This window comes from Pezoporus flaviventris, unplaced genomic scaffold (assembly GCF_033815535.1).
Source record: "Pezoporus flaviventris isolate CSIRO_AGI_PZ_B2104156 unplaced genomic scaffold, CSIRO_AGI_Pfla_v1 ptg000006l, whole genome shotgun sequence".
NCBI lineage: Eukaryota > Metazoa > Chordata > Aves > Psittaciformes > Psittacidae > Pezoporus > Pezoporus flaviventris.
The window spans coordinates 21,316,556-21,335,530 of record NW_026892554.1 but is presented as its reverse complement, the minus strand read 5'-3'; the positions used below and the strand labels follow the sequence as shown (position 1 = coordinate 21,335,530).

The following is an 18,975-nucleotide window of genomic DNA, read 5'->3' as shown; positions in this document are numbered from 1 at the left end:
CTGTAAAACCTTTGCAATTATGTCAAATACCTTAAAGAAATCCAAGTCTGCAGTCTTAATCTTGCTGCAGACCAAACTCACCTCATCAAATAACCCCTCCCCCCCACCTCCCCAAATTAAGGAAGAATACACCACCTCAGCACAAGCTTCACCTTTTCCTGCTGAGAAGTGCCAGGTGGGAACACAAGTTGATCTGCTCTTGTGGGTCCTCATAGCTTAAAAATCCCCATTAACAACCTCTTGGGGAAATATGGGCTCCTAATTTCCATGCTTAAGCTCCCTATTCTTGAGCCACTTGACCGTACTGAGGGTTATCAAGATAGGAATGGTGACATGGAAATAGGTAAGGAGCTGGATCATCCAGCACCACGTTCTTACGTGGTTGTTTTACTGATGTCCTGAACGCTCTGCAGCGGGTCTGTCGTATCAGGGCAGCGGAGGATACAGGGAGCAAAGACAATGGCCAAGGCATTAGCTGACATGCGATTGGTCTCTTCTTGGAGGGCAATCCTAGAAAAAATAGGGATTAAGCCAGAAGTCAGTGGTGAAGGCACCTCCCGCTGCACCTCTTCCATGGATGAATAGAGGAGACAACATTTCTAAGGTGCAATCTTGCTCTGCTAGCAAGCACGCTATTCTGCCCTCGTCTTTGCTCTGCCTGCTGGAGAAAGCCAAACCTGAAGACATCTCAGGTGTTCTTAAGGCAAGCAAAACCCCAGTGTTTTTCACCCACAAATCCTGTGCCTGCAGTGGTGAGGGGCACCACGGACCTGCAAGCACTATCAGCAACCAGAACACTGCAGAAGCTGTTCATCAATACAAGGGTCATTTGGAGAACAGCTCTGGGGCCACCTCCTGGGAGGTGTGACAGACCTGAAAACTCTTCTTTTTCCTTGCCCACCTCCTTCCAACCTTAGTGACTTCGATATGAAGGATGCCTGAGCATCCTCCCCTTGCCCAGAGTGGCCCTGGCTCAACATACCTCACCAGGTGGAAGATGAGACGCTCCAAGGTGCTGAGATGGGTGCGGGAGAGCTGGTCGATGACTGAATACACTCCCCGTACAGTCTCCTTCCTCTCCTGGAGGCCTGCAGAGGAAGCAGCAGTGTTTAGGGACAGCTTCTAATTCCTCCTCCTATTTAAAATGATACCTTCTTAACACTTACTTTCGCTACTTAAAGGATGGATCTGCTCGCTAATGGTTTGGGTTGAAATCTGCTGAACCATGATGCAATGTGTGCCACCGAAGGCGAGACTGAACTGCCTGCGGCTGCTCGTGAAAAAACCCTTAGAGCCAAAAATTCAGGCTTTGAAACACAGTAAATGTAACCTGGCAAAAACTAGCTGGTTTGGGCCCCGAGACTAAATAAAAAGTTAGGCCACCCTTTCTCTCTGCTGAGGGAATGGGATGCCAAAGGAGGCTCCTTACCCATCGCCCGCAGAAACTCCTCATAGAGTTCGAAGGTCATGAGAGGGTTGGGCAGATCTCGGAGCCACTGCTTGAACACGCTGGCGATGACGTGGATGTTGTAGTCATCTAAATTCACATTATCAATGTCTGCGTTTGGCAACAGAATGAGGAAAAACGAAGAAAACAAGAGGCAACAATCAATATGAAGCCATTAGTGAAGCCATGGGGTTGGACCAGGTGACCATTAAAGGTCCCTTCCAACACAAACCATTCTATGAGAAGCTACTCCTCTACAATAAAAATGTTTGTTTGCCACTTCAAACCCACACTTCATTCAATGGCAAGAAGCCCAGCACCTGATTTCAGCTCCACCTGTTAAAATTAGAGAGAAATGCATTTTCCAGGTGTCCTGGGTTCAGCAGTAGCAGTCATTTTTCTCCTTCGTGGTAGCTGGTGCAGTGCAGTGTTTTGACTTTCACTTGGGAACAGAGCTGATAGCGATGTTTTGGTTTGGCCAAGGACTTTGTGAGCCTCATGCTCTGCCAGGGAGGAGGGGAAGCCAGAGGGAAGCAGAGACAGGACACCTGACCCAAACTGACCAAAGAGGTATTCCATACCACAGCACGTCATGCCCAGGAGGTAACTGGGAGTTAGCCGGAAGGGCTGGGAGACTGCAGGGTTGGAGGAGGTATGGGTCAGTGCTTAGTCAGGCTGGGGGGGCGAGTTATCGGTTGGCTGGTGGTGAGATGTTGTATTCTCTTCCCTTGTTATTTCCTTTATCATTATTATCATTGGTGGTAGCAGTAGTGATTTGTGTTATACCTTAGTTACTAAACTGTTCTTATCTCAACCTGTGGGAGTTGCATTCTTTTTGATTCTCCTCTCTGTCCCTCCGGGAGTAGGGGGAGTGCAAGAAGGGGGGGGGAGTGAGGGAACGAGTTACCTGACTGGGTTTAAACCACGACACCAGGGCAAGGAACCTTGGGTTGAACAAGGATTTCCTTTCTTGCTGGCATTGGTTGCTACAGTGTAAGTAAACAGTGTTTTCCCTCAACCAGAATTACTTTTTTTCAGGTACTGCACCCAAAACCCATGAGTTGGTGACTTGAGTTTTGTTGGAGATGCGAAAGCACCACTTGCACAGGAAGTACGGCAGGACCGCTCCCTTGTTTCATCCCGACGAAGCATTCCATCTTCCTCACATCCAACCTTGCTGTTGCAGAGATTTTTCTCCCGGCATGGTTCTTCCCCATCCATTTACCTGTATCAAGTCCTTGCCGCAGCTCCTTGATCTTGTTGGTGGACCCTGATTTTCTGTAAATGCCCTCTGTGTACAGCCCATGCATTTCGATGTAGTTGATGAGCTTCTCCACCAGCACCGGCACTGCCCGCTCCTCACTGGTCAACCGGGAGAGCTCCACACCAAACTGCCGAGATGACAGCTCGGGGTCATACTGAGGAGGAAAAGGGGAAAAAGGGGTCAAAAATCCTTTCAGGAAGCAATGCTGGTGCAGTGCTCAGATCCGGCTGCCCTTCAGGCTTCTTCAGGTGATCCAGGTGATGTGCAAGTCAGTCTAATGAAGGACAGCCAGCAATTATGTCTTGCAATGCTAAGTTGGTCTCTGGGCATGCACCTGAAATCATAAAACTTTGGATCTTCTTTCTTTAACCACCCAACTGTGGCATATTTTCAGCTTGGCAGAGCCAAGGCAGCCAGGCATGGTCTTCCTCCACCTCCTGCCTCTCTGGCATCACCTCTGGGGATGATTTCCCTCCCCAAAGAGGATGCACAAAGCAGAACAGGTAAATCTGAGTCTTGAGGACTTTGATTAACTTGCAGCATTGACAGTTACAAAATGTCTGTGAACAAACATGATGCTAAAACAAGAGCACGAAAATCCCCATCTACATCTGCCAGGACAGACCCTTTTGCTGGCTGCAAACACTCACTGGAGATTGGGTAACTGGCACATTCCAATTTGGACAAAGTCCTCTTGCGTGGGAGATTCTGAGTGGGAAAATTCAAAAGACCAGGTGAAATATTGGCACGAATCCCTGGTGCCAGCGAAAGGGATGTGAAAAGGCATGTGCTGCAACCCAGGCATCAACAAGATGGTGGTGACCATGACCCAGGTCACAGCTGCCCTTATAACCACTCCTGCATCTTTGTCTTCCCCATTCAGGTTCATCCTTTCACTGCTCTGTCAACCTTATGAGATGACGTGGGGAAGATGCCCACACTGTTTCCTGTTCTAGGGGAAAAAACCCACCCCAGGAACACCTGGTCTCAGCTACCAATTGAAATTCAGCACCTGTGGATGGATTTTTAGCAAAGAAAGCCCACGTTCTCAAGCCAGCAAGTGCCTACGTGGAGCTCGACATGAATCGAGGATGAAGGAGGACGTGGGTAAGGAAGCAAAAGTAACGGCGCAAGCAAGATAAGAAGAAACTGGACTGTGCTAAGATACAAAATAGTGAACTGTTAGCAAGTTTTAAAGGTTAAGTTCCCATAGGCTTATTTGATCAATTATATACCAGTTGCTGTGTGCTACAAGAATATGTATCCAATTCTAATACAGCAAGCTATTGTATATGTATCCAATTATAATACAGCAAGCTATTGTATATGTATCCGAATATAATACAGTGAGCTATTGTAAGCAGATGCAGACAACAGTATAAAAAGGATAGATGCTTTGTAATAAATGGCTTTGGTCTGATCACATTGATCTCTGACTGAGTCCAAGTTTTTCTGCTGCAATCACCTGCTGCTCAAATGGCCATCAGCAAACATGATGACACAAACCCCATGTGCTGCTTTACTCAAAGCAGGTAGAGCTGAGATGAAGCGTGGGTGAAAGGAATTCTACGGCCATAGAGAGAGATGAAATTGGCGTTTGCTCAAGTCCACCACAGATCTGGAGAAACAGATCCAGTCTGGGACAAGGCTAAGAGTTACAAAATCAACTGTTGCCAGAAAATAAAGACCTCTTTCTCAAAGCATAAGAGAGAGTTTGTGGCTCCCTGTCACTGAAAACAACCTTAAAGCAACCAAGTACAGACAAGCCAGAGCCTTCCCAGAGAAGGACCTCCAGCCACCCACATGGAAAGCTACAGTGAACTTGCTTCCTTGGGTACAGCACAAAAACTTCCTTGTGCGGATACCCCAAGAAATGAGATGGGTCCAAGCACCTCTGAGTTTCTCCTCCTAAAATAATCAGACATCTCATTGAACTTCCTAGATATTAGAGCCAGAAACTCATGCGAGGTGTTCCCAGCTCTTGCAGAAACTCTCCCAGAAAGGGAAGGAGTGCTGCAAAAGTACCATATATATTCAAAATACAAGTATATTCATATATATGTTCAATGTATATATTCAGCTTATTGGGAAAAATGTAATCATGCAGCTTCATGGAAGCTGTTCTTCCTTGAGAAGCTTCACAAGGAGCTGACAAAGCTTTGCACACAATATTACCCTGGATGTATTATCATTCTTTTGGGGCATAAAATAAACTATTTCAAAGAAAAACCTCCAAATCCTGATGGCTCACATTAGCCAGAGCGACCGGTTACATTCATTCACTGTTCTCCATATGCTTACAATGCAGCACACAGTATTTAACTCCCCTCTAAGGAGGATGGTGAGTGCTAGAGCATCCTTCATTCACCCTTCCTTGCTCAGCTGTTGTGCTGTCGCTGTTTGGAGACTGTGCTGTGAGCCTCAACAGGGACCAACTGGGTTAAGAATAACCCCTATTTCCAAGAATAATCCTACATTTAAGGATAACCCCCCCATTTCCAAGTCCTATAAGCTGTAAGGACAGCTTTCTACGGTTCAGTGTGGTTAAAAGGCAGGGACCATCACTGCACCATCTGCTGCATGACTGCGCAGATATACAGTGACGCATCGCTGCGTTAGTCCCCAGGCAAACACCAAAGCACCGGCTGGAGAGACCTTCAGGGATCTCTGGTCCAAGCTGCTGCTCAAAGGAGGGTTATTGCCAGCATTATATCAAGTTCTGTGCCTGCAATCATTTTTTATACAAACTTGGGCTCACTTTCTGAAAGAAAATGAAAGACGATGAAAGAAAAGGACTGACAGACATTTACCTTTTTGGAGCATTTGGTCGTGGTTTTAAGACAGCACTTCTTGTGACAAGCATATTTACATACTGCAATGAAGAAAAGAAGGATTTAATAATCCAAAAAGTTAGATTGCTGGAGAAATATAAATTAATATGAATTCAGTAGTTCCTCACAGGACTAGCAGGTCAAAAGCACATTGAATTTGCAGTTTCCAGGGGCCAAATCTGTATTAAATCCACTCAAACAGAAAAAATATGAAGCCTTCAATTATAAAAGCCCCATATTTAACTCCCTGAAACATTAAACGCAACTTGGAAAATAATCATGAGTCACTCTGTGCTATCAGACATAAATAGAATCATAGAAACCCAGACTGGTTTGGGTTGGAAGGGACCTTAAGGTCATCCAGATCCAACCCCCTGCTATGAGTAGGGACCCCTTCCACCAGAGCAGCTTGCTCCAAGCCCCTGTGTCCAACCTGGCCTTGAACACTGCCAGGGATGGGGCAGCCACAGCTTCTCTGGGCACCCTGTGCCAGCGCCTCAGCACCCTCACAGGGAAGAGCTTCTGCCTAATGTCTAACCTGAACTTCCCCTGTTTCAGTCTGAACCCATCACCCCTTGTCCTATCACTACAGTCCCTAATGAAGAGTCCCTCTCCAGCATCCTTATAGTCCCCTTCAGACACTGGAAGCTGCTCTGAGGTCTCCATGCAGCTTCTCTTCTCCAGGCTGAACAGCCCCAGTGTTCTCAGACTGTCTCCATACAGGAGGTGCTCCAGCCCCTGATCATCCTCGTGGTCTCCTCTGGACATGCTCCAAAAAAATACCCTCAAAGAGGTTGGAAATAGCACCTAATCTGTATTCTTCCTGTCCTGTGCTTCAGCTTGAAATACCCAGAGTTCATACTTCCAACTTAAGCACAGAAATGTCAGAAAATCCAAAGCAATGGATCGATCTTTCCCATTGATCCTCCTCCACTTTCCTGAGCTCCCCAGAAATTTATGTGCCTGGAGGCCAAATAGGCTAAACCAGATGAATTCTCCAAGGTCATGAGACTTACAGGGCTGAAGCTGCAGGGTATGTTTGCCATACCTGACTCCACCATCCTTCTTACTGTGATAAATATGGTTTGACCCTATGGGATGACCATAGGACCTTATGGGATAAAATGTGTAACATGCAAAGCTCCCCCCCGCCAACCTCTAACATGAGGAATGGAAGGGCTGCTGGGACGGACTTACTGGTTGACTTCAAAAACCCTTAAGATCTGTCCCAAAAGATCTTTTAATGTGAAAAAACACAAGTTATTTGAGAATGGGGCTGCAGGAAAGAGCAGCAAACACCTTTCAAAATGCAAAAGCTCATCACTATGATACAAACTCATATAAACAGAGCAAAGAGAGTGTGCTTACATTTACAAACAGAAGCCCTGTCCATTATCCAGATCAAGGAGGAGCAATATTCACAGTATGTGGGGATGCTGTACTGGGTCGCCTTAAAAATGTGACCATTGTGCTCTTCCACCTGCAATGATAAAGGTTGAGTGGTGATTAAAGGGAGATGCATGCTTAGTGTGCTGCAAAACGAGGAGATGAACATGGTCAGCTCACCAGCTTTTAGCTGTTATTTGCTTTTATTTGCTATTTTTATGTCCTTTTCAGTCCAATAACCCCACAAGCAACCCAATCCAGCCTTTATGGGAACTGAGCCATCACATAAGCAAGTTAGAAACAATGTTTGACTGAGGTTGGCTGGTCAACTTCTCCATGTTAAGAAGATTCTTCCACGCATCCATGGCCCCTTTTTGCTTTGCATCTGCATCCTTACTAATTCTATCAGATCCTTTAGGAAAAAAGGGCATGGAATCTCCTACAGCTCTGATATTAGAGATGTAAAGCACATGCTGTAAATTTATGCAGAAACCTAGAACACTGTTTTTCTCTGAGTTCTTCTATAACTCTTGACATTACGTTTACTGTCTTGACTGATGTGGGATGGGTTTTCAGAGAACAACCTACAGTGATCCTTGATCAAACAAACCACATCCACCCCCATCCACCTTTCTAGCACATCCTTTCACAGCTGCATGTTCATTACAGTGTGATGTTCAGAGCTCAGCATAGGATGTCATGACCAGGTCTCTTACAGCTCATCATTCTGGGCACAAGAACATTTGTTATTTAATGTGCTCAACTCACCACATCTGCTTCCTTTTTTCTTCTCTTTTTTCGTTCTGTTTTCGGCACCTGGCATTGGAAAGAGATTTAAGTGTATTCAGGGACAATTTCCCCAGGTAACGTGCACAAAGGGCTTGTACCTCATGCTGCCCACTGCTTTCCAGCCCATTCTCCAGTGCACCTGCAGCCCCAGGAGAGCCACTTCAGAAAACCCTCCTGTGGATCACCCGTTTTCATAAATCCCCTGGACAACTGCCCCCATCTTCATCCCAGAGCTGAGGTCAGCTGCTGCTCTAAGCTCCAAGTCCTGCAGCAGTGACCTGATCTCCCATCTCATGCAAGACACCTGAGGTGAATGTGGCACAGCCTGCTCTGAAGAAAACCTGCCTGGAGAGAAGCATGGGGAGGACTTGGAGCAGAAGAGCCAGAAGATGGGGTTTTTATACAATAAATACCATCTCCCAAGCCTGGCCAGAGACCGCATGGCTGTCCTCTCAGGCAACAGAGAACAGAAAGTGAGATCAGGAGACCACACTGCGAGCTCTGACTGTTCTACAAACCATACCTAGACCCTGAGGACAGCCGCTGCCCACATCCACTTCTCCTGCAACCCAACCGATGGTGATGTAGTCACTCAGGAAGAGGTCAGGAGACCAGGAAAGCTTGTATCTCTTTCACTTTCCCTCAAAGACTGGAGAACCCCCCCAGAACCAAAAAAAGAAGCACCAGGAGTTGCCTCTCTGACCATCCACAGATGGTTGCAGCTTTGCCCTGAAGACAACGTCTACACATTGGCATTGGCCAAAGCACAGCTCACCCTGATGTGAAATTGGTTTGCTGAGTGCAGTGAAACAGAACCAACGAATCACCCTTATGTTGTCCACCTCAGCTTAAAGCAGTGGAGAAGACAACAGAGGTCCCCATGTGTCTACAGAGAGCACAACCCCATGGAAAGACAAGTCCCAAATCTTCACGTGGCTTAAGAAAAGTGCCAACTACCTTTACCACGCTGTAGTCCAGGGGTTTGTACTCTATCATATATTCATCCAGGAAGACTTTGAAGGTATTGACCCAGACTTTAACTGGAGACTCACTCCAGTCCCTCTGCTCAAGCCTCATAGTCTTCTCCAGAATCTGCTCGAATAAGGCATAAAGGTCCTTATAGCGGATGCTTTTCCCATCATCCATCTTTTAAGAGAACAGAAACAAAAAAGAAAAGTGATTTTTATACGGCCCAGGTTGCCTTTTAACCTCCAGACAATCATTTCAGGCTGCCCAGAGTCCAAGTATGACAAAAAGAAGGAAAATCGGATCATCTAACAGAGCTGTTTCATGACCTTTGGCAGGGTGTCTTCTTAGTGTGCAGAGCAGTAGGATGTTAAGTGCCAGATCAAGTCTCAGAGGGAACTCTTCATGCAATCTGGGCAATAAATTAGCTTTTCTTGATCGCTGTGATCATGAGCCATAGCAAGCATTGCTCAAATTCAGAAGCAGCAGAAGAGCAGAGATCCACATTGCTCAGATGTCTCCACCTCTTATAAATGTAACACAAAGGCTTTCAGGCACTTTGGGTGGCAAAGAGTGCATTGACTTACTGTCATCTCTCATTTGATTATAATGAGGAGATCAGAAATCTCTACACAGCATGTGTCAAGAGCTGGATAAAGAGTAAGAGTCCAAATTTACAGCTCATGCGACTGAATACAAAGGAAGAATATCTATCCTTTGGGATAAGCAGACCAGGAATGGAAGGCTAAGCACTGTCTCCACCACCAGGAGGACGCGGAGCATCTCGTTTTTCCTGGAGGTGGAAGTTCTCACCCATCATCCAGTCACTTACCGCCAACGCTGAGGAGTAAAAGCTGAAGATGTTCTGTCGGAATTCCTTCAGTGCTTTCTTGAACACAACATCCACGAGCGTGTCCTTCTTGCTGTCCTCATTATCCAGTTCATTCATCTGGGAAACCAAAGGGGTTTATTCACCCATGCCACTTGTGCTGGGGCTGAGCACTGTGTGAGATGAAGCAGCTGCTCAACCACAGGCAGATGATGTTAATAATGATTACAAGGTGGTTTCTCCTGCATGCAAACTAGAAGCATGAGCATTTCCCTGCAGCCATCAACTCCTGCCCTCTGAAGTCCCCCATTTTTGATGAGGGGCAGCTCAAAGCAATGGAAGCACTGAAGCATGCCACCTTCTCTCCCAAGCCTGCCCTGGTGCATGCAGTGCACCCTAGATGAATTATTAGTATTGCAGTTCTGGTGTCCTCAAAAGAAGAAGGACATGGAACTATTGGAGCAAGTCCAGAGGAGGGTCAGAAGGATGCTCAGGGGCTGGAGCACCTCCTGGATGGAGACAGGCTGAGAACATTGGGGCTGTTCAGCCTGGAGAAGAGAAGCTGCGTGGAGACCTCAGAGCAGCTTCCAGTATGTGAAGTGGGCTATAAGGATGCTGGAGAGGGACTCTTCATCAGGGACTGTAGTGGTAGGTGATGGATTTAAACTGAAACAGGGGAAGTTCAGGTCAGATATAAGGCAGAAGCTCTTCCCTGTGAGGGTGCTGAGGCGCTGGCACAGGGTGCCCAGAGAAGCTGTGGCTGCCCCATCCCTGGCAGTGTTCAAGGCCAGGTTGGACAGGGCTTGGGTGACATGGTCTAGTGTGAGGTGTCACTGCCCATGGCAGTGGGTTGCTTGCAAAGCGCAGTGTCTTCCCCATGGCAGGGGGTTGGAACCGTGTGAGCTTTAAGGTCCCTTCCAACCCAAACCATTCTGATTCTACTGCTTCCCCAGGGTAATTTTGGCTTTGTTGCCTCCGTCTGCTCCTTGAGCTCTCTGAAGATTTAGCTGGCGCATTGAGGAAGGAGTTACCTTTTTCAGGAGAAACTCATCCATGCTCTTCAAGTCGCTAGCACTGGTTATGATCTGCAGTGAGTCGTTCTGCCACTGCACGGGCTCCAGAGCCACGTTGCTGATCTTGACACTGCGCTTGCGTTTCACTTTGGGAGAGGGCTCCTTGTTCTCCTTGAACTCCCGTCGGTAGATACCGGCCAGCTCAGGGCTTCGAGGGGGCGTCAAGTGGTGGGGACCCAACTCTATGGGTGATAATCACAAAGGGGGACAGAGATAGAAGAGCAGATGAAAAAGAATTCTGCCACTAAACCAGGGAGATGGGCATTGGTGTAAACCTGGGGAGGGGAAAACACTGTGTGGTATAGGAAGATTAAACGTCATTTCTCCTTTGGTTATTTCCTCCATCAAGGGGTGAAACATCTGGCCATGTCCAGACAGCTGCTGGGAGGATTAATGACATAGAATTCCTCTAGGACCCATTCTGGATCCCACCCTTTAACCTATTTGCCATCATTTGGGGTTGTCGCTGTCTGTGAATTCAAGAGACATGAACTAGCATGGACATCCAATTTGTGCAGCTTCCCAACCCGTTTTCCCACAGCAGCCTCAGCTAGACCACACCACCATACACGATACTCCCATTACAGATACCCTATAGATAAACCAACCTTCCTCTGTTCTAAATCCGAGTCCCTGTATTTTGGGCTACGCTTGGTTGCAGCGTAAAGCCAGGTTTACACTAGCTTTTCCCTCTGTCATGAGACCAGGCACAGTTTCTCTGCTCCTTACACCACCAGCACCATGCCACCCCACACTTACCTTCACTGAGCTGCAAACCAGAAATCACCTCCCTGCCAGGGGCTTCTTGCTCCGCATACAACTCCAGCAGCTCAGACTGGGTAGCAAGCTTCTCCCGTGAGGTCTTCTTCTCCCCCTGCTTTCCCTTCACCCAGAACCTCATCTTGGCTCGCTGAGGCCTGGAAACAAGTTGTGGAAAGAGGAACCACGTCAACAGGAAATGTCCTTCTACCTAAAACTACCCCAAATGTCCTGACCTTTGTGGTGTTTGAGGAGGAGTTAAATACAAGCAACTTCTACTGGGAAAACCAGGCTGCTTGTCCTCAAGAAAGGCAAGAACTCGAGTTTCATGCATGCAATTGGGTAGTTTGGGATGGGACATCAGGCCCATGTCATCACAACAGGATGCCTTTTCTAATTGGGCATGTCTGCAGTCATGTAGGAAAGGCAGGACAAGTAACTACTTCGACTGGTGGAGCTTCAGAGGAGCCAGGGTGGTTCAGCAAGGTGATGGAGAGCAAGAACAAAACAGGAGGGACTCATCTCCCATCTCCAGCCACGTTTCCTACCTCCCATCTGGAGTCAGGCTCTTCTGTGTGGCCACCAGCTTCCCGATCTCCCCCTGAGACATCGTTTTGTGCAGTTTTGTCTGGCCTTCCCCTGAGGCGAATCGCTGCACCGTCTGTAACAAGTCCAAGCACGAAGCGTTTAAAAACGAGACAGCTCTTTGGGTGCCACCTGGTTTTTAGTTTGTCCCAGCAAAAATGAGATATTCATGTCTTGTCTTTATTTAAGAGGGCGTTGGGGCTGGATGATCGTAAGTTCCTTTCCAACCCTAACTATTGTATGATTGTGATTTCCATCTGCCTAGAGGTGAAAACCTGCAGTCTTGTTGAACTAGCTACAACTAGAGAGATCTTTTCATGACTCCTAAGAAAGAAAGGCATTTCCTTTGCTCCAACTCTACACTGGGTCCAACCTTCTTTTTCCTTGAGCCACCAATGAAGAAAACCAGTGGTACCAAGCCATGGGTCCTCATCACTCAGCCTGCACAGCCACTCTGCCAGCGTGGTCTGAGCAGCCCAGCTCTCCATCCCAGAAGAGCCACGTTAGCCATGCAGAAGTGATTTGTGGTGTTCCCAGCACTAAAGGAACCTTCAACCTCATGGATCTGTCCCAGCAGAGCTTCCTCTTTCAACTCTTGTCGAGGACTTCACAGAGAAGACCACCAAAGTCTCTGTGCTAAAGACAGGTCAAAATGAACGCTCTACAAATAAGAGATTTTACAGTTCAACATAAAGGATATCTGCCTTGGCCAGCATGTAAATGCCCTGGGATCATTTTGAACGGTGAAATGAATTTGCAATAATTGAACCTATCAGGATTCCATGAAACAGCCCAGAAACAGTTTTGATGTATTTAAAAAATATAGCCATTTTTGTTCTTTTTTCCCCCACTGAAGCTGTGACTTCTGGAGGACAGACTTTCAGCATGAGGAAACCAGGTTGTATGAAAGGATTCAGGAGATGACAGTCAAACATCTCCTGTAGCTGAATGTCTCCGCTGAACACAATGTGCGTTTCAGCATTTCGTTTTCTTCTATTAAAATAGTGAAAATAAAATGATATAAAATACGGGCTGCAGGGGACTCAGCATTACTCTTCAACGTTTCATTTCTCACCCCTGGACTAACCTCTCTACCAGCCAGGAGATGGCAGCACATAAGGCAGACTTCCCACTGGGAAAGAAAGAAACTGCCTAAACCACCAAAGGGTTTCTTCTGCTTTTATGTTTAGGTGATGATCACACATAAATTGTGGATAGATACTGGAAAACAGCCCTTAAAACCATAAAAGTTATAATGATCCAGCCCAAAGTTATTACTTGCTTTTCAAAATGACTTGTATAAGTATTTGCCCCCCCATGATAGTTTTGTTCTTGAGTAATTTCAACCTTTTAATCAATTTTAGTGCTTTGGTTTTTGGTTTTGCGGGTTTTAAAAGTATTTTGTGGGGAGATTTACTTCCTTTTTTGGTCTTTCAAAGCACATTGGTATGTGCTGACAGTGGCCAGCAGGCTAAAGGAATCACCAGAGCAAGGCAGAGGCTGCTCTACAGGCCACTATGTACACCTTATCCTGTAAATGTCTATCATATCTACTGCACAAGCAGGTTTAGAGTACAGATTGTGGAGTAGAGCAAGAGAAATCACTGGCTCACACAGAAGACTTTGAGTCAAAAACATCTGTGATGCACTTTTTAGACAAAATTGAAGGAATCTTCTGTTACTATCATCACCTCCCTCTGCTCTGTCCCAATTCTTGACCTACTATTGTTCAGCATTTCTTCTGCTAGTACAGCAAGTTGTCCAGCTTTTGAAAGTAAGCACTAAAAGGTGTTTTTGGGGTGAAATCCTTCTGTTTGAGGGACTCCTTCAACAAGCTCTGAAGGGGAAGGTCCTCATATGGAGAAAAACCTTCTTAGATGTCAAGACGAGCCTCTGCACTGGAAAATCTCTGGACAGGGAACACCAAAAAGCATCACATGTGGGCAAACGACAATCGCTGGGGGTCTGGAGTTGTCTCCTGGATGAAGAAGAGACCAAAGGGCAACCTCTGTTTCACCCACTCGTGCTAGCAAGAACTATGGCCAAGAGACTTGTCCTAGCAGGCAGCAGCCCTATGTGCTGCACTGAAGAGCTTCCTGAAGTGTGATGCCCCTCTGAATGGCTTAGGAAAAGACATCTTTTTCACTTCTGGCTCTTCAGGCATGCTTGGGGTCAGATTGGTGACAGGTACTTCAATAATGAAATTTTCCCAATTTGTGGCTTTGTATGGAGCAAAACGACTGCATCATTATCCAGGTCCTTCTGCGTAAGAGCCTCTGCCAAAGGAGGCTGTATTCAGAAAGTATTTCTGGTGTGATTTCTCAAACCAAAGCTTTCCATTTATCCACTGCAGGAAAGCTCTCCAGACTTAGGTGCAGAACTGAAACGGTATTAACATGTGGTGACCTCAGCCAGGAGCTACTCCTCCCATTTGGACCTGTCTCATAGCAAGGTAGATGAATCCTCAGCTATTCACTAGCCAAAAAACTCAAACAACCTTTGAAGGCTTGGTTTTTGTCAGGGAGCCCTTTAGCCTTAAAGGCACCTTGGAGTCAAGTATACTTTCAGCAGCAATCTTATATGCTGGTGCACCTTGGGTTTCAGCTCTGGCTGAAGATAAACTTGGTCTTTGCTGCTCTGGGATACCTCAGACTTAGGTCAGGAGCATCAGTTTTTGGTGGACCTCTATTTACCAGCTGGTGATACACAATCAGTAACTCGATGGTCAAGCAACTAATGTGCAAACCAGGCAGGCTCTCACCCAGTGCAGCTGGTGAGCCATCACATGCTCAGCTTCACAAGGTTGCATGAGATCTCCCTTTCATCCACCCAGCAGCCCTTGGCCACTGAGCAGAGCATTAAGAGAGGCTTTATTTGGAAAGTCATAGCTGGGGGGCAGAAGCTGTATGAATAAGCTACTGAGTAGCATGGAAACCAGCCTATGCATGGTGGCTGCCTGACTCGTCTTCATGTGAGCATCACAAGACACAACGAATGTGTCTGCAGAGATATCAACCTACTTGATCTTGTACCCAAACCCACCTGCACCAGCATTGCTCTACCATAGGCTGTTCCTAAGCAACACCCAACCAGCCTCTGCTAATAAATATGGATTAGCAGTCCTTAAATTTTGCTACTTGTGGCAATCCTGACCCAGAAAAGCCACAAGCCAAAGGGCTGGTCTCAAACCTGCAATACAGAATACGGATGGAAGCACTGTACATGTTGTCAGGACATACAGACATAGGGTATTGCTGAGCACATGACTTCATGGGCAGCATCTGCTAGAAAGCAGAACTCAATTACACAAGGGGTGAAAGTGCTGACCACCAGTTAGAGCTAGTGATGGAGACCAGGGAAGAAGAGGGATACAGGAGAGATGAGAGACAGCTACTACTACTACTCGCATGCGATGGGAGCTGTTAAATCAGGTGAGGAGAGTCTCAAGGAGCATTTCCAATGAGCCATGTCCCCCTCAAGGATGGAGCTTGTCAAGCACCAGCCCAGCACCTTTCACATCCCCGCAGGAAAGGTTTCTACAGCTAAAAAAGCCCTAAAGCTTTGTAAGAGGGCAGCCTCCAGGAATGCAGCACAGCATTCCAGGCACAATGCAGCCTCTTGCCCAGGGCTTTGGCCAGGCTTTTCACTACATAAAATTCTCCCTTTCCTGATCTACAAGCAGGGAGAAGTGCAAAGATGCAGCCAAGCAATCTCAGTTCACAGAGCTGTATTGTTCGTCAGGTTTCAAGTATTCCTGGCTCAAAATCCCTAGAAATTTGTCAAACGTAACTTTAAAAGTTCATGGAATTTGTGAATACCTGCCCTCTTCCAGTGATGAAATTATCCTGGGGAAAAAATGACCCTTTATAATAAAAGCTGCTAACAGCAAAGTCACAAAAAGCCCTCCTTGGCTATCTGCCTTTCTTGGAAAAGCGGATTTCACGATCACCCAAGATGTTTGCCAGACCCACAGCAATGCTGTAGCACAAAATACATGAGTGACTTTGGTTTTCCTGCTTTTCTTCACTTTCATACTCAGCTCCACATCCTGCCCTGTAGCTGGAGTGGAGAAGCAAGGCAGCTCTACTCAACGCTTCATCTGGGCTCTTAGGGCAGGAGCCAGCTCCTGGTGTTTATCCACACTTCCATGGGAACACCTCAAGCACCTCAGGTAAAAAGCAGGAGTGGGTTGGAAGCCGTTGGCCTCTTCACTGCTGAAACCTGTCAGTTTGTGATTTTCCTAAAGCAGCTTATCTGGGCAGGAGATTAAGCCTGAGATGCAAATGCTCTGCAGTGCAGGCTCATGTAGCATGGACCTGCCAAGGGACACCAGTTACTGAGCTGCAAAAAGCCAGGAAGGCAGGTCTGGTTTTAAAAACCTCACTGTTTCATTCCCACTACATTTTTATTGCCCAGTTTACATGGGGTTGCCTTTTCTAAGACGTCATCTGCCAGCGTTACTCCGAGAATTGAGGACTGAATAATCACGGGATACTGTGGCTAAAGATACAAAATCAAAAGTAATAGAAGGTGCAAGATTCATATAGTTTTCTCTGCTGTCTTTGCTTTTTAGACAATATTTGATTGGATCTTTTCTATGGATGTGTGTAGATCATTTTTAGAGTAAAAGGATCCTGGGGGGACTTTGCTATTGAAGATTAAAAAACCAAACAAGAAACAGGTAGCTGTGCAAAACAAGTTGCAATGCTCCAGGAGACGTGTGGAATCGTAGCTGATACCGAATAAAGCCAGAAACCCCCCCCATGACCAAGAAATACAAACGATTTCCCTGAGTCACATCCTTGCCAGCTGTGTTTGCCCAGTTTACCCATCTACAGCATCCTTGGGAGTGGGAAAAGAAGCAGTGGAGAGGTCAGTGCAGTTAAGATTAGCAAAGAAAGGCTCCCAAAGCTCCACTCGCTCTCTTGTTCCATTTCCCACACCACGTTGATAAAAATTACCATTTCGGAGTCACTGTAACAGGCCTGGCCCAGGCGGGCGGCAGGCACCGCCTCGGCAGGAGGAGGTTGCTCAGAGGAGAGAAGGAACTCAAAATTGCCACCGCAATCATCTTCCTCCGTATCCCCCTCCCCATCAGCAAAAGTACCTCTAGTCAAGAAATCGGAGCGCGTCCGCGCCATGCGGGCTTTCTTTTTATGGGTCGGTCTGGGAACCTGCTTGACCAAAGGATAAAAAAACACAACAAAAAGAGGGTTTTAAAATAAAAAGGAGATTCTAGTGATGGTTGGCATCATAGCGTAGCCCTAGGACATCTCTAAGGGACACTGCAGCCCACAGAGGGGACACAATATTACCGTATCCAGAGCAAAAAGGGACTAGGGAAAACAAGAACCAAGACAGCACGGTGAAAACGGACAATCACTGATGTTACTCAAACGTATGTTAAACCAAAGCAAGACAAGACTGTGTTGGACAGTGTTTGCCATCAGGACCGTGAGATCCTTTTCATCCAGAGCTGCTACGAACTAATGTCATGAGGGCTTTTTATTTTTCAGAGAAGGTGTGAAGGTTGCTATACCGTGATATATCCCTCCCCTATGTCTAGCAGCCCTTGTGCTTTATAGTTCACTTCTTCAAAGCTTTTGAGGGAAAACTGGCAGAGTAAGGTTTTTTCTCCCCTTTTCTTCAATTAAAAGAGAAAACAAACAAGCTACAACTTACCTCTCCTTTGCCAGACCCCGGCATTTTAAACGGCTTCCTGGGTAGCTCACCCTTGGAAAGGCATTGATGATTTGTTTCTCTGCTGAAACACAACACAACAGAGATGTTTCATTTTCCCCTAAAAGCCTTCCCACCACCCCAGCCCAGCTCACAAGAGCGTACAAGTGCACAGCCCAAACAACCAAGACCAAATTGCAAGTTTGAGGTTTTGGAATCACTTTGAATTCTTCAAGATTTGAGTTAATACCAAAGGACTGAGAAGACATGAAGTTCTGCCTGCAAACTCTACCCATCATGGTGGTTATGGATAGTACCTTTTCACGTCTGGATTCTCAAATGTGATTGTTCTGTTGCAGAATAAAGAGTAAATTACAGGAGTTTTTAATATATATATATATTCTAACCCTGTTGCTTGTTCTGTGCATGAACCAGGAAAATGAATGGATCTTTTTTGGGGAGAAAGACTATTCTCAAACACCCACTTCCAAAACAGTTCTCCAGGACCTCCTGCAGCTTTCCATTCGAACTGGTTCGGAAGGAGAGCATCCTCACTTTGCATCTTCATAGCATTAAAAAATACACCCACTTAAGGTGCTTTTTGCTCAGCTCACTTTTTCTACTGTCATGTCTGAATAAAATGATAGATGCATATGATAGATATAATGATAAGCCAGGTTGGATGGGGCTTTGAGCAACCTGCTCTAGTTGAAGATGTCCCTGCTCACTGCAGGGTGGCTGGACTAGGTGAACTTTGAATGTCCCTTCCAGCCCAAACTATTCTATCATTCTGTGTGTCTACACTTAGCTGAAGAAGCTGCATAAAATAAAAGGGAATCTCCTCCCATCACAACAGCGCATAAACCACAAGACTTCTTCCCTTGGAGGTACCCTGAGTTATCAACAGCAAACGCTGACTGGGAGCTTAATTTCCTTGGAAAAGGTGCAGCAATCTTTTGGGGGGGGAGTTTATGTCCCTTTTGAGCTATATGGCCAAAACCTCTCCAAAATTAGACAAGGCAGCTTAAGCCACATGACAGAGTGGGAGCAAAGACTGTCCCAAGATTTTGCTGTGGTCTCTGGCCCGTGTGCTGGAGCAGTCCACCATGTGAGCAGTGTGATGGAGCTGAATGACTGTTAAGCCCATTACATGTGTAATTACACGCGTGAAAAATTCATACCCCAAACTCTCACTGGAGGTTTGTTGCTTTTGACTCTGCCATGGTGGGAGTGTCCAATGGCTTTGCTGGCTGTGTTAATTATATAGGAAATGAGAAAAAACCACAAATATTGTGCCTTATCCGGTCGTTTCTACTCTGACCACCTAAAAATCCTAAGAATTCTTTTCTTTCTCTCTTACCTTCAGA

General features: G+C 46.3%; 1 protein-coding gene across 6 annotated transcripts in view; it reads right to left on the bottom strand.

The window, feature by feature from the left end:
• Positions 1-18,975, bottom strand: part of MYO9A (myosin IXA) — a 191,414-nt gene that overhangs the window by 5,908 nt on the left and 166,531 nt on the right. For 2 of the 6 annotated variants that reach the window (XM_061447405.1, XM_061447408.1), the window contains exons 26-39: positions 17,612-17,693; positions 16,891-17,106; positions 11,893-12,005; positions 11,345-11,502; positions 10,544-10,767; positions 9,516-9,632; positions 8,675-8,863; positions 7,697-7,744; positions 6,911-7,022; positions 5,522-5,583; positions 2,673-2,865; positions 1,430-1,558; positions 983-1,088; positions 379-510 (exon numbers count right to left, since the gene is read on the bottom strand). In XM_061447405.1, the coding sequence (XP_061303389.1) occupies positions 379-510; positions 983-1,088; positions 1,430-1,558; positions 2,673-2,865; positions 5,522-5,583; positions 6,911-7,022; positions 7,697-7,744; positions 8,675-8,863; positions 9,516-9,632; positions 10,544-10,767; positions 11,345-11,502; positions 11,893-12,005; positions 16,891-17,106; positions 17,612-17,693 (1,881 nt within the window). The remainder of the gene's footprint in view (positions 1-378; positions 511-982; positions 1,089-1,429; positions 1,559-2,672; positions 2,866-5,521; positions 5,584-6,910; positions 7,023-7,696; positions 7,745-8,674; positions 8,864-9,515; positions 9,633-10,543; positions 10,768-11,344; positions 11,503-11,892; positions 12,006-16,890; positions 17,107-17,611; positions 17,694-18,975) is intronic. The other 4 variants (XM_061447406.1, XM_061447407.1, XM_061447409.1 and 1 more) reach the window with 4 other exon arrangements.